A 14,537-nucleotide genomic window follows, 5' to 3' on the forward strand; every position below is an offset into this window, starting at 1 on the left:
CCCAGTTTACCTCTCTTGGCTGCATCATTAAGTTCTGCCACATTCATTGAGCAGATATTTATTCTCCCCCATCTTAATTTGATTTTAGCAATTCCTTGCAATCCTACCAATCCTGTTATTCCATCCGTTTTCTCCAAACACATTACAATTCATACTCTGAGTTGCACAGATTCCTTTTGAGTGTCTACATATTTCCGCTTCTGCTCTGGGTATGTCTTTTCCATATTTTATCCCCTCCCTCCCCACCCCACCTTCCCATCCCAGCACCCCCAACCCCCCTACCATCCCCTCCGAGAGACACTGAGACAAGTGTCTGCTCATGATGGTCGCATCGCAAAGCTGAGAGCCCATAAACACATACTCCTTTAAGTCAGTACATGCTGTGTATTTATTGTGTCTAACCCCTCCCCTGGTGCTTTAACTATACTACCCTACCACACACAAAAAACAATTTTACTTTTTTCCTTTCTTATACCCTATTTATATTTTATCCCGTCAGACTATCCAAATATTTCTTAGCTTTCACCTCAGACATTAAAAAACGTGTTTGTCCACCCCAGGCGACTTTCAATTGGGCAGGGTTGTTCAAAAAGGCCCAAGCATTTTTATCTTGGAAGGGTTTAATCACCTGCCTCAACCTCCACCGTCTTTAGACGGTGGTATGGCAGAAGTCTGGGCGAACAAAATAAGAGACCCCATTCCTGGATCGCCTTGCCTCAGGTCTTGCCTTTTCAAAGATAGCTTGACGTAATAGAAAGCTACCGAAATATACCAGGATGGCTCGTGGCAACGCCCCTGCCCTTACTGGCTGCTTTTGTACAAAAGGCACCCTATGTGCCCGTTGAATCTCCAATGACCAATTCCAGTCTGTAAGTTCTGGCAGCGTCTCTCTGAACAATTCAATAACATACCTACGGGCATCCTCCCCCTCCACCCCCTCCGGAACACCCAGAACCCGTAAGTTATTGCGCCATTGGCGGTTCTTATGTTCTTCCAGTTTCCACTGAATATCAGCTATCTGTGCCTCCTGTGATTTAGCCCGCTCCTGAGTGTTTGCAAGATCAGATTCTGTGGTGCAAATCCCTGCATCCAAATCAGTCATCCGCTCCCCAAAAGCGGTACACGTTTTCGTCAATTTTCGCACCACCCCCTGTACTTTTCTCATAGCAGCCTGAGCTTTGCGCCCATCCTGGCGCGTCTCTTCGTGGTGGGTGGATATTGCCTGGAAAATAGCCTCTAGCGTCGGCGACACCTTTCCCCCCTTTTCTACATTTGCTGGGGCACTGATAAGCTGGGTCGAAGGGGTATAGTCCCAAGTAAGGTCTCTCTCTCACATTTTCTTTCTTCTCAGGATTGTTTTCGATTTTCCTCCATCTGACAATTCAATATCGATATCGCTATTACTCAGATCAGTGTTACTGCTGTCCGTAATACCCTCTGACCATTCTCCCCCATCTGAGACAGAGAAGAAATCAAGCTCCTTTTCGGGGTTCCTACCCCCACTCATATCTTCCACTTCTGCTTCTACTTCTACTTCTGTTTCTATTTCTGTTCGTACTACCATCTGACTTGATATACCAGCAGTAAGAACCAACGTGGCAGCATTGTCAGCAGTATCAATAGTATCAAGAGAATTATTTTCAATGGGGGCGGGCCCTATCTCTGAAGTACACAGTCCCGAGTCAGCCTCTCTCCCACATGTCCTCAATGAGGATGTAGAGTTAACCCCCAGCTCCTCCCCCAACACACCGCTGGATACCTGGGCAGCCAGCGTAGCAGTTGCCTTCTCACCAGGACCTCTCAAAAGATCCATCACTGTGGGACCGGTCGTTCGCGGCTTGACCACTGCTCCCCCTCTCTCCTTTTCCGGGATTATCTCCACTCCTGCTCCTTCAACTCAGCGACTACACGAGGGTGTCTGATCTGGTAATACGGCTTCCCTCATGTCCGTGCCTGTTGCCGTAACAGATATCCTCAAAAGAAGCCGTGCCTTAGCTTTCCACAGTGCCGCCGCCGATTTCGGACCCATCTTTGCAGCTTCCTTGGCCCCAGCGAGCTCCGCCGCCTCCAAGACAGGCACCAACTCTCCCGAAATTGCCGCTGACTAATGCTGCCTCTAACGGGCCTGTCTGCCAAAGAACCGCTCCAGCACCAATGCAGTCCGCAGGTACAATCGGGATCACCGAGAAAGTTTCTTTCAGGTATTTGAAATACCTAAGCAGCGCCAATCCGATACAGGCCCCCACCATCTGCATGTAGCGCCCCTGTGGGGTTTGAGGGGTCCGTGGGAACTCTCTCCACCTCTCCGTCTAACAAACCACAGCATAACGTTTAGGTGAACCATCGGGCTCCCAGCCATAGTGCACGCTACGGTCTTAGTCGACCGCCATCTTGCCTATCACCCAGGTAGACTCACAGTGAGAGAAGATCAAGATGGCCTGCGTCACACATGGAGCATATCATAGCAAAGAACCAGAATGTATATAAAATAAGTCAAAAAACCTTCATGCCTGCACACTAAAATCAAGCTATGTCCTCTAAAAAGCATACCCTATTTCAAGCACTAATGGATTTGGGAGTAGGTGTATCCCCGTAGTGGCAGTGAATGACTGGCATGTTCTCCCTACATAAATTCACTCAGGATAGAACCACCTAGTTTTCCAGGATATGCTGAAGTACTCTTAACCAACACACTCTAAATGAACAAGCCCATAATTGACCAGACACAGACAATCAACTCATCATTTCTTACAAATCACAAACAAGACTGCAGCAGAGCCACACACAAGCTAGGTCTTTGCGCTGAAATGGTGAGGGGAGAGCGTGACAACCATACAATATACAAATGTCAATATACAGTTTCATCCTGTCAAACTTCACTTTACGCTGTAAATAAGTAGAATTTAATTTGATTTTCATGCTGGTTCAACCATGCCTCTTTAAACCTCCTCTCACATTTCTCTACAGACCAACTATTCTCCACTGTTAACTCCCCAATATCATTGCCTCACCAACTCTGGCCACCACCATACCACTAATTCTATCACTTGTGGCATAACACTGCCTTCCAGAAGCAACGTCCTGGCAAAGCATAGCTCTGTTAGTTCCTCTGAATAAAGTTGTGTAATTCATCAGTTTTTGTATCCTCGTAATGGCACCATACGAAACATCATGGAATCAGTGCGTGGAGAAACAGACTGTCCTTGAACTATAGGACGCCACCAATTGGTGTGGATGACGACACCCTTCACATCATCCTAAATTATGGCTTTGTAATAAACATCTATGTGGACGCACCTCTATTCAAGAGGATACAAAAACTGATGAATTACACAACTTTAATGAGAGGAACTGACAGAGCTATACCTTCTAGCCAAACTACGAAGAATTTGATTGAGAGCCATGAAGAAGTCCGAGAGGACGAAACGCGTTGGCTACGGTTCTTAAACTGATTATGAAGAAGATAAAAGAATAAAGGATTAAAAATCTAATATGTCTGATTGATGTTTTGTACTATAAAATATGTAATTTGTGTCACAATATTTAAAGTGTTTTTGCTGAATTCTTGCTTGATATATGATTTGAAAACTATGCATGCCAATTAAATTGTAATCTCACATCAATGGGGAGCGAGTGTAACTCATTAAGGGACGAGCTGTATGATCCAATTTCCTCTGAAATCATACATGTGGCTGTGCCGTGAAGGATCGTTTTGAGGGGCAAGAGGGAGGAATGGGAGAAGGCAGCTAGTAAAGCATTACCAAGGTTCAGCCAGGACAGGATTAAAGCATGGGCTGCGTTTTTTACAAGAGAAGGGGGTAAAAAAAAAAGGCTTGTATTTTGTCAAAGCTCTAAGATGAGTTTGCAATTATGTTGATTTTATTTACATGCGTGATCATGGATAAAGAAGTGTTTAGTAAGACCCCAAGTGATGCAACTGGGGGTGAAAGTGGAAGTCTACAATATTTAGTTGTTTTAACCATTCTAGGTTGTATTTATTTGTGTGTTTTCGTGTAAACAAGATGAACTTTGTTTTTGGGAATTGTTAAGTTCTCATAATTCTATGTCTGCATGTTTACAATAATAAACCGAGAATGGGGTCATCAAGTAGTGAAGAGGTTCTGAGGCAGCTTTCAGTGTCATCTGAGCATGCATGGATTGAGACACATGTTCTTTCACAGACTCCAGAGAGTGGCTCCAGGTATAAGCGGATAAGTGTTATGGGTAAAACAAACCCTTGAGGCTCCACAAGTAATGGAAGTAAACTTATAGATATTACTTACAGTTTTTAGATCTAGCCTTGAGCTGTCTCGCCAAGCTTGTTTTCCAAGCAATTCACACATAATATACATACACAGAGCGACTTTTGGTGAGCTGGCTTCATACCTTAATAATATGTTCAACTGTCTTCTTGACGCCAGTTCGATTGGACGGTTGTCCATGTATTTTTGTATGTTTATATGCAAAATAAAAACTTGCTTATCAAAAAAAGTATGTTCAACTGTCAACTGTTTAAGTGACATTGTAGCTGCCAACAATCTAAGTGTGTAGTCGGGAGAGGATTTTTTTCTTGTCATACGCACACAAAAAATAATAGCAAAATGCCCGATACAACTGAATGCCTTAACAATGAACGATTTTTTTAATTAACGTTTTTATTGCAAACAGAGTAGCTACAATTAGATGGTGGCCTGTTTTATTTTCATTTTAATGCCATATTCTCGAAATAAAAATGTAAAAACAAAATAAATGAACTGTTGCAGCAGCATGCCAATGCTCGTTACAAACTGTGACCAGATGGATAAGAATGAGGCAAACCAGTTTAGTACAATATCCTTAACCCTGATGGACTGTTCATGTAGAGATAGGCAGTTTTATTCCCCAGTGTATTCAACACAGCTGTGAGGTCCAGTTGAACTGGGAGGCAGGAGTCACCACCATCCAAAGGATAACATCCAGAACTTTTAACGAGGCAGTGTCAGTGCCATTATCCGTTCATCTCACTGATGCAGTGAGGCGGTTACCACATTGATGTAGTCTCTTAGTTGTAAAGGGACAAATGTTCAAATAGTCCTTGCCTGGTCAAGGAATGTTTGAGATAGGGTGGAAGTTGGACAGCAGCTCATGGTTCCGTTTTTTTTTCTTATTAGGTAAGCAGAGTGATTTGACCTCAAGTTCCTTTGGTACGAAAAGCACTGATGATTTCACACCAGGCAGCAGCAATATTAAGATACATTTGCCTTGATTATGGTTGCTGGTATGGGGTCACTGTAGTAAGAAGGGATTTTTGATGATGAAGGTGAGGTCATTCAGTTTATTATGAAGCAATTCTATGTATTTGTCTTCTTATGAAAAAGCTGGATGAATCTGTTCTTGGGAGCAGAGCACGTTCACAGAAAATAATTTTGGTATTATAAGTAGTCCAGAAATTCATTACACTTGTTGGAAGACTAGTGTCAGAGGTGAGATGTTTGCAAGAATAAATTGGACATATATGAAAACAACTCAATTTCTTATTTAAGAATTTATTTTCTTTTAATATTTAATTTATAGGAAAACCATGGTGAGAGGGAAATAGGTGTTTTTTGCTTTAGCAGTATCACTATGTTTGCTACCTGAGAAAAAAGTCTGTTGTAAGTATCAACTATGGCTCAATATTGTAATTTTGGAGGAGAGTGACGCTATTTGGGACAAGTGGCATTTGTGTGTATTCACAGAATTTGAAGCACTGTTTCCATTATTGTGAGACTGGTGCTTAGAGGAAATGAAAGGGCAATGGTCCAATCAGATTACCTCTATTGGAAAGCTGAAGTAAACCATGACAGGATTGGCCATCATGAGATTGAGGATCCAGCCAGCCTTGGATGTGTATAGGAAGAGAGGTGTGCTGCTGAAGTTCACAGAGTTGCAAGAAGGGTTTTACAGGACTGAAGAGTTTGCATTTTTCATTCCCCCAGTTGAACGCTGTTCTTTGAGAGCATTTGGCAATAGACTATTTATTCCAGGATTTGCAGTTCAAAACCAGGTTGATAGAGAGATGATGTGTAAGAACGGGTGTAAGATGGAGAGATCTAAATCGCAACTCTGCAGCAGTCAAAGGAGGGAAAGGATATCCTTGTGCCCGTTTGATGGATGATTTTTTAATCACTGCAATGCCACAGCCAAGCTTGGATTGTCTGTACTTACGAATTACCACAGTTTTTGAGTACTAAAGAGTCCAGGACGAAATTGAAGTATCTGTTCAGCCGGGATTCAGTGATCCACAGATGATGTATAACCTCTTCTGACCCTCACCCCACATATCCTAACCTACCCTCTCAGTGGTACCACAACCCTGGAACACTGCACTCCCACGTGCTTTCTTTGCACCTCCTACTATTGTGTTGTATTTTCCCAACAGCCCTCTTCGCCTGACTAGGCTCCAGATTGCCCACATTACCACAATTAAAGCATTTACCAGTCTGCTCTTGACCCCATCTTTCATTTAGACGGATTACAAATTAATGGATTTTTTAAATTATCTTTTCTATAAAGGGGAACTCGTGTCAAGAGAAATTGTTTCAATATTAATATATTGTGAATGGAGAAGTAAATCTGCTTCATAGATTTTGAATGTCACAAGCCTATGCTATTTTCGGTGATGTATTGTAAACCCTGGTGGTTCAAACTTTTGAGTAGCTAGAACACTTTTTCAATGTTTAGCTAACAGGTATGGCACCCATAGATCTTTGGATCTCATTTGCCAGTCACACAATTATTTGCACCTCAGCTCACCTCCTTCCAGGTCCCCTACACCTTCATCCAACAATGCTTTGCAGCCACCCTTCCCCCACCAATCTTTACTTTCACATCAGACTTCTCACAAGGAACACTGGAGCAACAGCCCAAATTACGCTGAACTTTGCCACCCTATATACAACCTTCTACTCAAAGGTAATTCGCCAGACTCCTCCAACAACACACCAATCACATCACCACCCATTGGATAATACCACATGATCTAAGCAAGTTTCCTGAGTAGAAGCCTTCTCAAATTCTACCCTTGCCCCTACCTTCCACTACAGTGGCTGCACATTTCAAACTGGATATGGGTTACTATAACAAAGTGGTACGGTTTCATCTGGGACACAGTCAACCACTCCTATTCTTTTAACAACCCTATGGAGCATTCTACTAGTTATAGTTCAACCCTATGACGCATTCTACTAGTTATAGTGCAGCTTTTAACGGTTAGCATTTCCCAAAAATCCCAGCAAGTGCTGTTGGCCTAAAACTCAGGGCAGGCTAAGGGTGCTGCCCATGGCATGGGCCTTGGTAGGTATGTAGAGTCACTACTGTGGTCTCTAAAGCTCTTGTAAAAATATACTAACAACAGTAGTTGAACATTCATTTTCACATAACCATTCCACCAATACAAGAGCTCTACTGTGCTCTTTTTCCCCCATGCAGCCAGGCCTGATGCTGTGAGCTAAATGCCTTTTTTTTCTCAACCGTTTGAAACAGCAAAGAGGGTGACATCAGGAATGATCGAAAACTGATCGCAATGAATATTACGTTTTCTTAGGTTACTCAACAAAAGTCTATGGGCGATATTGCTCCATTGTAACGTGAAGAGGAATTCCGAAAAGGCAATACGTTCAAAATGAAAGTAATGCCCATCAGATGATGGTGTCACCTCCAAATGATGGGCAGTAGAATGGCAACTGACATATGCCTGTTACGTTGCTTGGACTTCGGTGCAAATCGCGCGGCGACTTTCTTTCCAGACTGAAAGCCAGATTCCCTCACCTGCTGAGCCAGAAGCTGGCGGCGCAGCTTCTGCCTCTCGCGGATCTCCTGCAGGCGCTGGTTCATGATTTCAGTGGCTTGTCTTCTTGCTTGCCGCTAAGTTCCAAACAGGAGGAAACGCGCACGTCGCGCGTAGCGGTATTACGTCACAGAGCCCCGGTGCGCACAGTACGGACAGCCTGCCGGAGACACTCATGGAGGTGATAGAACTAGAGACGGGCTGAAATTGCAGATGTGGTGGAATCTGGCGGCCATCTTTAATGAGCATCACAACATAGATTACATCGCAAACTGCCGTTGATATGGGGAAACGGAGATCAAACTAGCTTTCTGCAGGTGGTCTCTCTGCTCCTTGCATTTAAAAGAAACGATATGTCCTAGGGTTCTATAGGAAGATGTTGAACAGAAAAAAATGTAACACAGTTACAACATAGTTATACGTCCTGCATATGTGATGTAGTATAAAAGCACATTTTATTTATTTATGTTTTCCCAGTACTTTCCCATGCATTGTTGTAGTTCGTAAACGTACTGCTAGGTGTCTGTGTACATGAAAGTGGTGACTTAGTTGCCTTATTTAGAGAAGTTCTTCCGTGTTAAGCTCGTGTTGATAACTGGTATGTTATGTTAAACTATGTTATGTGTACTTGAATAGCACACGCTTCGCATGGGAGGTTATCCAGGCGCTAATAAGAGAGACCTGTGTTGGCCATGTCTGGGGTTTAGTTACCCAAGTCAACAAGCATTGGCAAAGCCAATAGGTCTCGCCTATTCAAGAGCTATTTTAGCCATGTTGTACATCAGTGTGGCTGCTCTTAAACATGATAAAAGTGGCTTAGAGGAGTGGAGTGACGTATAGTATCATACTTAGAGGGGAGTGCCCAGTGCTTAATTTGAGCAGGTGGTTTCCGGTGCTCAGTACCGGAACCTAATTGCTAGCACCGGGACTTATGGCAGTCTGACACATGGGGGCTGTCTGGCTCATTTAGATATGAGCACAACAACAGCTGTGTGTGATGGTTAGTAGCTGTGTTTGTACTGTCATTGCCAGCTGACGGGGGCAATGTGTGGTGCAAGCTACAGTGGTATCTTGATGAGAGCCCTGCCACTTATTCCTTTACAAATTAAGCCCTGGGAGTGCCGCAGAATGGAGTGATGTAGAGTGGTATGGAGGGGAGGGAGATAGAGTGGAGTAGACTGATGTGGCATAGAGTGAAGGAGAGGAGAGTGAGTGTCATAGAGTGGAGTGGCATAGATAGCAGTCGAGTGGCATAGACTGGAGTGGAATAGAGTGTCGTAGAGTGGAGTAGAGTGGCGTGGTGTAGAATTGAGTGGCGTAGAGTAAAGTGTTGTAGAGTGGAGTTTCATGAAATGTCGTAGAGTGGAGTGTCGTACAGTGTTGTGGAGTGGCGTAGACTAAAGTGTCGTAGAGTGGAGTATTGTAGAGTGTGGTAGACATTTGTAGAGTAGAGGGTCATAGAGTGGAGTGTCCTGGAGTAGAGCGGAATTGAATGCAGTGGAGTAGAGTCAAATGCCGTAGAGTAGAGTGGAGTGCCGTATAGTCGCATAAAGTGGAGTCGAGTGGTGTACAGTAGAGTAGAGTGGCGTACAGTAGAGGGGTGTAGAGTGGAGTGGCGTAGTAAGATCACCCTGGACTTCATTTGAAGTCATCTGATGACTCTAGCTGGGCTATTCCTGTAATAATCTGATGAAGTCATCCGAAACCACCTTCAAGTATGTGTATAGGGCGAAATATTTACAGAGATGACTCTAGAGTAATCACAATACATACTCCAGGATGATCTTGTGATTACTTCAGTGGGAAACATCTGATGATCATTTTACTGCAGGAAGATCCGATGATGACTTCAGGATGAGGCTGTATTACTCCATGATGATTCCATGACAGCTTCAGGATGAGGCTATATTACTCCAGTATGATTCCATGACAGCTTCAGGATGAGAATACACTACCACAGGAGGATCTCACAGTGACTTCTGGTTGATGCTTTATTACTTCATGATGATGTTAGGATGGGGATTTATTACTCCAGGGGAGTGATCCTACAAGGATTTACGAAGGAGGCTGTATTGCTCCAGGATGATCTCTTAGGTAGAAATGATCAAACTTTTTTGATACAATTAAGAAATAAGCCTTTTTTATTTTATTTTGCCTATAGAACAAATCATGGCTACAAAGATCACCAAGGCCAGTTCTCTGGGTGATCCATAAAAGAAAGGGTGGATTCCTTGTTCGAACACATGAAAACTGCTTGCACAACAGTCCTGGGAGGCATGGGCTGCCTGTTGGTTTTCCGAATGGTTTTTTGGTGTTCAGACACCAGTGGCTAACCACAGAGACCCATTCTGATTGGTTGATGGCAGGTAATCAGTGGTGAGCCCGATCTTATTGGCATCTGGTAAGCCAATTACTCTAGTTCTGTTCCCTGCACATCCAGTCATATAATGTATGTGGCTACATGGATGGGCTTTTGATCTCTTAGAAATTCATAGATCACTGCAAGCTACTCTTGGCTGTTCACTTCATCTGATTGTGGAAAACTGAGGTGGGTCCAGTAAAAGACAGATTACCATGAGCAGTCACTTTTCTTTAACAAAAAAAAGTCACATAGCCCAACCTGTTAGCCCATCATGATAGGTTTATTTTACTCCAGCATGATTTAATGATTACTAGTTCAGGAGTTCCTAAGTTTGACACCTTTGATATTACAACTTCAAAGCACTTCTGAGGTACCCAAAGCAGAGAACCAACAAGGCAATGCCGTTATTGCACTCTTTTAAATCCTGAGTCTCCTCTACTCTCCCAATGTGGTGTTGGTCATTCCTATCAAGCAGTTTTGTTGAGGGCAGATTTAAACAAGTGACTGGAAGTATGGAGGCTCTTACAATCAGTGAAGGATTTGTCTTATGGGAGCCATTGCATGTGCATGAGTTTGAGATTCTAGGAGAGGCATGTTGTGATGAGCTGGTGTTGGGTGTCTGAGAAAGCCTATAAGGCCTGCATTACAAGAGGCCCATAAACGCCAATGGAGCAAGTAACAGCTGGCACCAGCCCATCAGCATTATACATTATTTACTTTCACACTGAGATTTCAGCTCCTTACGTTAGTTGAAATATCTGTGTGTAAGTCTGTGGGAAGATTAGGAATTACCACAGTTACTCGATTCAAGAATGACACATACAGTCCAACTCATTTATGATTATGAAATACCCTCTCTGCCCCTGACTGCCCCCTTACAGTTACTGGTACCCCTGGTATCGATAACCCTAAAGATGATGAACATTCATTTGTCAGGCCACAGTAGTCTTCAGATTGGCCGACAGCTGTGCTGCAATTAAGATGTGGTGTGATTGAGAGATTCTGTAGAAGCCTATGGCAAGTGTTCGTGCTGAGTGCTTGGTCTGGTTGCTGTCAGCAGAAGAATATCTCATGGAAGGCAGTTTGACCAAATATGTTTCAAATGGCCCTTGAACTTGTGAGTGATGTAAAGTGTTTTGTGCGGCTTAGAGTTATTTAGCCTGATTATGAAAGCCAGGGAGGTATGGGGGACTATAGCTGAGGGGCAGAGAAAATTACAGAAGTGAGTAGTGAGCGAGCTTAAAAATAATTTTGATGAACGGTACTGCATGAAGTGGTGGATGGGTTGTGAGTGAATAGGGATTTGCAACATTATTGGCTGAGTATGATTACAAGGTTTATGTGGGTGAAGGAAAGTAGGTTTTAATTGCAAGTGGGTGACTGCATGAACAGGTAACTAGCGTAATTAAATAGTTTTGTGAATGTGAATTTTATAGTGCAACGACTTAGCGTAGGTGACAGTAAGTTACAAAAGTAGCGTTATGAGACACTGGAAAGGGTGCTGGGTGTGCTGTGAATGATTTCAGTAAAGTTCTGATCAATAGTTCAACTGGCTGTGAAGAACATTTCTAGTGGGAGCAAATATTGTGGAATGACATAGCTGAATGACTTTTAGTTGATGCTGTAAAGTACTGGGGATAAGCAGTTTGAGTTCTTGCGAAAACTAAGTCACAAATGGTGTGAGCTGCAGTTTAAGGCAGACCTGTGATTGGGTGGTGCAAGTGTCTAAAATGAGTAATGTGACTGTGGGTTTGGCATATGAGATGTGAAAGTGGAGTTGTGAGTGGCTGGGTCCTGCTTCAGGAGGCTGAATGTGGTTGTGCATGGAAGTGCATGAGACTCGTGACTAAATGTCAGTGAGTAGGTACATAGATGAGCAGTGTTGATAATAACTGAGGGTGAAGAATTATGTGTGCAAGTCGATTTGTGTGGATTGCTAGTGTGATGGGAGTAGGGTGATTGACTGCTTTTGATGAATAGTTGTGGATAAATGTAAGTATTTAAAGGCAAGTAGACTCATTAAAATATGTTAAAGGTTGAACTAAGTTAGTTGTGGGTAGTGATGTAGTGACTTAGTAGTAAACTGATATAGGTGAGTGCCTGCAGATGAGGTGTATAGTGAAACTGGTTTTGTGAACAGCCAAGTAATGCATTGAAAGAGTAACTAGGCGAGTGATGACGTTAGTAATGGTGATAAGAAGAGTTATTATGTGGTTTTGTGCTTGTGAAATAGTGTGAAAGATCAGTGCTGAAAGTAAGTGTTATTTTACCAGGCTGAAGGCAAGTGAATGGAGCAAACAATTGGTGCTAAACGTATGTTGTGAGTGGATGGGTGGTGTTGCATGCAGCAGAATGTGTGGTATGTTTCTGAGTGGTTGTAGGTAAATGAGCTATGGCGAGGTGAATGATACTACATGATGTATGTACATTTGGTGAAATGAGTGGTATAACATGACAATGAGGAGTCAATGATATAAACTAGTTTTTTGTGTGTTGTCAGTTTGTGGTGATGTTTCTCTCTAGTGTTACCAGTGGCTGACAGTATTGTCTGAGGACAAGTGGTGTGTTCAATGACAGGTTGAGTTGGTGTTTTGGCAAAGGTGTGTTATACTGTGGATGAGTGAGATGAGTGATTGCTGTTGCAAACAAGTTATGCAAGTAGTGTTGCCAGTGGATGACTTGTGCTGTAAGCAGAGAGGCTGAGCTGGGTTCCATAATGCTGAGTGTGTAGAGTGGTGTGGGAGTGGCCTAAGGTGAGCAGGTGATTGTGTGGATATGTTATAAATCGAGGTAAGAGATTGGTGTCCCAACTGATGGATATTATAAAATACTGATGGCGAGCAAATAATATGAGAAACTTGTTTTGCAAGGGTGAATACTGATTGGATGTGGTGGTAAGTGGCGTAACTACATTTTGTCAAGATGGGTTGTGATACGAGTGGCCGTGAGTGAGGAGGTGGACCAGCAAGTAAGTGGTGAATACAAATCAAAAGAGTAGAGTGGGATTATCAGTAGATGAGAACTGTATGTAGGAGGCCTAGTGGTATGACTAAGTGGTGAGAGTGAGCAGTTTCATAAGTAATCACGGAGGTGGTGAGTGTGAGGTTGAGTGGCTTTCATGGTGGGTGATGTGGGGTGAATTAGGTGGGTGGTACGGTGGGGTCTTGGTGACTAGTGTGTTAAATGGGTGGCGCTGATTGGATTTGTTAGTAGTAGGAAAACGGGTGAATGATATTAGTGAGTCGTAAGTGGTGTCAAGTGGTTCAGTGGTATTCATTAGTGGCTGTAACAGGGTAACAAATAAAATAGTAAGTGTTGGTATTGTTGTAAATTGCTTTAGCATAATTACACGACAATTCACCAAAATAACACAAAATTAAATATAATGTCTTTTCTTGATATATTTTAGCACGAAATGCGCTCATGTCAATTCTTGGCATTTTTGCGCAAAGACGCATTTAAACAAAAGCACCGTTAACAACAGGCGCTCGCATTATTTTTATTCCTTTGTGTTAGTGGTAAATGTTAACCAAAAATGGCGTCATTCGCAGTAAGTTTTTATTTCGAATGGCGCATAATTACATGTAGTAAAGTAATAGCTTAATTTTAGAATTTCACATACTGCAGCATTCCCGAAATGGTGTAAATCATGCTGGCGTAATGTAAATTTCACCTAGGCCTAGCATTACCAATTACTAACTCTATACAGTATTCTGAAGGGGATTTTTTGCATATTTGCAGATAATTGAAAAATCATGTAATATCTAAATAGAGTTCATTGTGCAGTAATCAATAATTGCAAAATCATTCAACTAGTCAACATGTTAAACACAAAATGGAGTGAAAATGGTGGATAGGCTCTTCAAGTATTCTGCAAATCATCCATGAATCACAGGTAATTATTTCATATTGTTAGTGCTTGTGAAAAAATCGGAAACTAATTTTCTAGTCACTCTCAGATCATCAGGAACAATGTGATTGTGTCAAGTAATCAAATACTCATTGTGAGAAGATGGATTGGTATATAATGCACACTTATGTAAGTGGGAACTCTGCACCAATCCAGACAATCCGTATGGTGATTTTAGTGATCTTAGACAACCTTAGAAAGCTCTCCAAGTAAAAGCTGTGGAGAGCAGCCTTCAGGCTTAGTCCAGATGGAGTGTGAAGCAGCTTGTTTTACCACAACATAATCTTACTGATATAGATTATGTGAAAAAGAACCACACAGTGTATTTATAAAATTATGCATTTATTATATAACAGCCACTAACACATACAGGTATCTCTTAGTTGGAGATACACACAATGCACACAATACTTTTCAACAGAAACAGGTAAGTAGCACGTAATGCAAAGTGGTCACCG

At 42.5% G+C, this 14,537-nt stretch overlaps 1 protein-coding gene across 1 annotated transcript in view; it reads right to left on the reverse strand.

Moving 5' to 3' along the window:
* METTL14 (methyltransferase 14, N6-adenosine-methyltransferase non-catalytic subunit) overlaps window positions 1–7,965 on the reverse strand; it is a 258,367-nt gene extending 250,402 nt beyond the window's left edge. The window contains exon 1 of the mRNA XM_085634353.1: window positions 7,789–7,965. Coding sequence (XP_085490479.1) covers window positions 7,789–7,854 — 66 coding nt within the window. The 5' untranslated portion in view covers window positions 7,855–7,965. The remainder of the gene's footprint in view (window positions 1–7,788) is intronic.
* Between the last annotated feature and the right edge of the window lie 6,572 nt (window positions 7,966–14,537).

Source organism: Triturus cristatus, chromosome 2_1, assembly GCF_964204655.1.
Source record: "Triturus cristatus chromosome 2_1, aTriCri1.1, whole genome shotgun sequence".
NCBI lineage: Eukaryota > Metazoa > Chordata > Amphibia > Caudata > Salamandridae > Triturus > Triturus cristatus.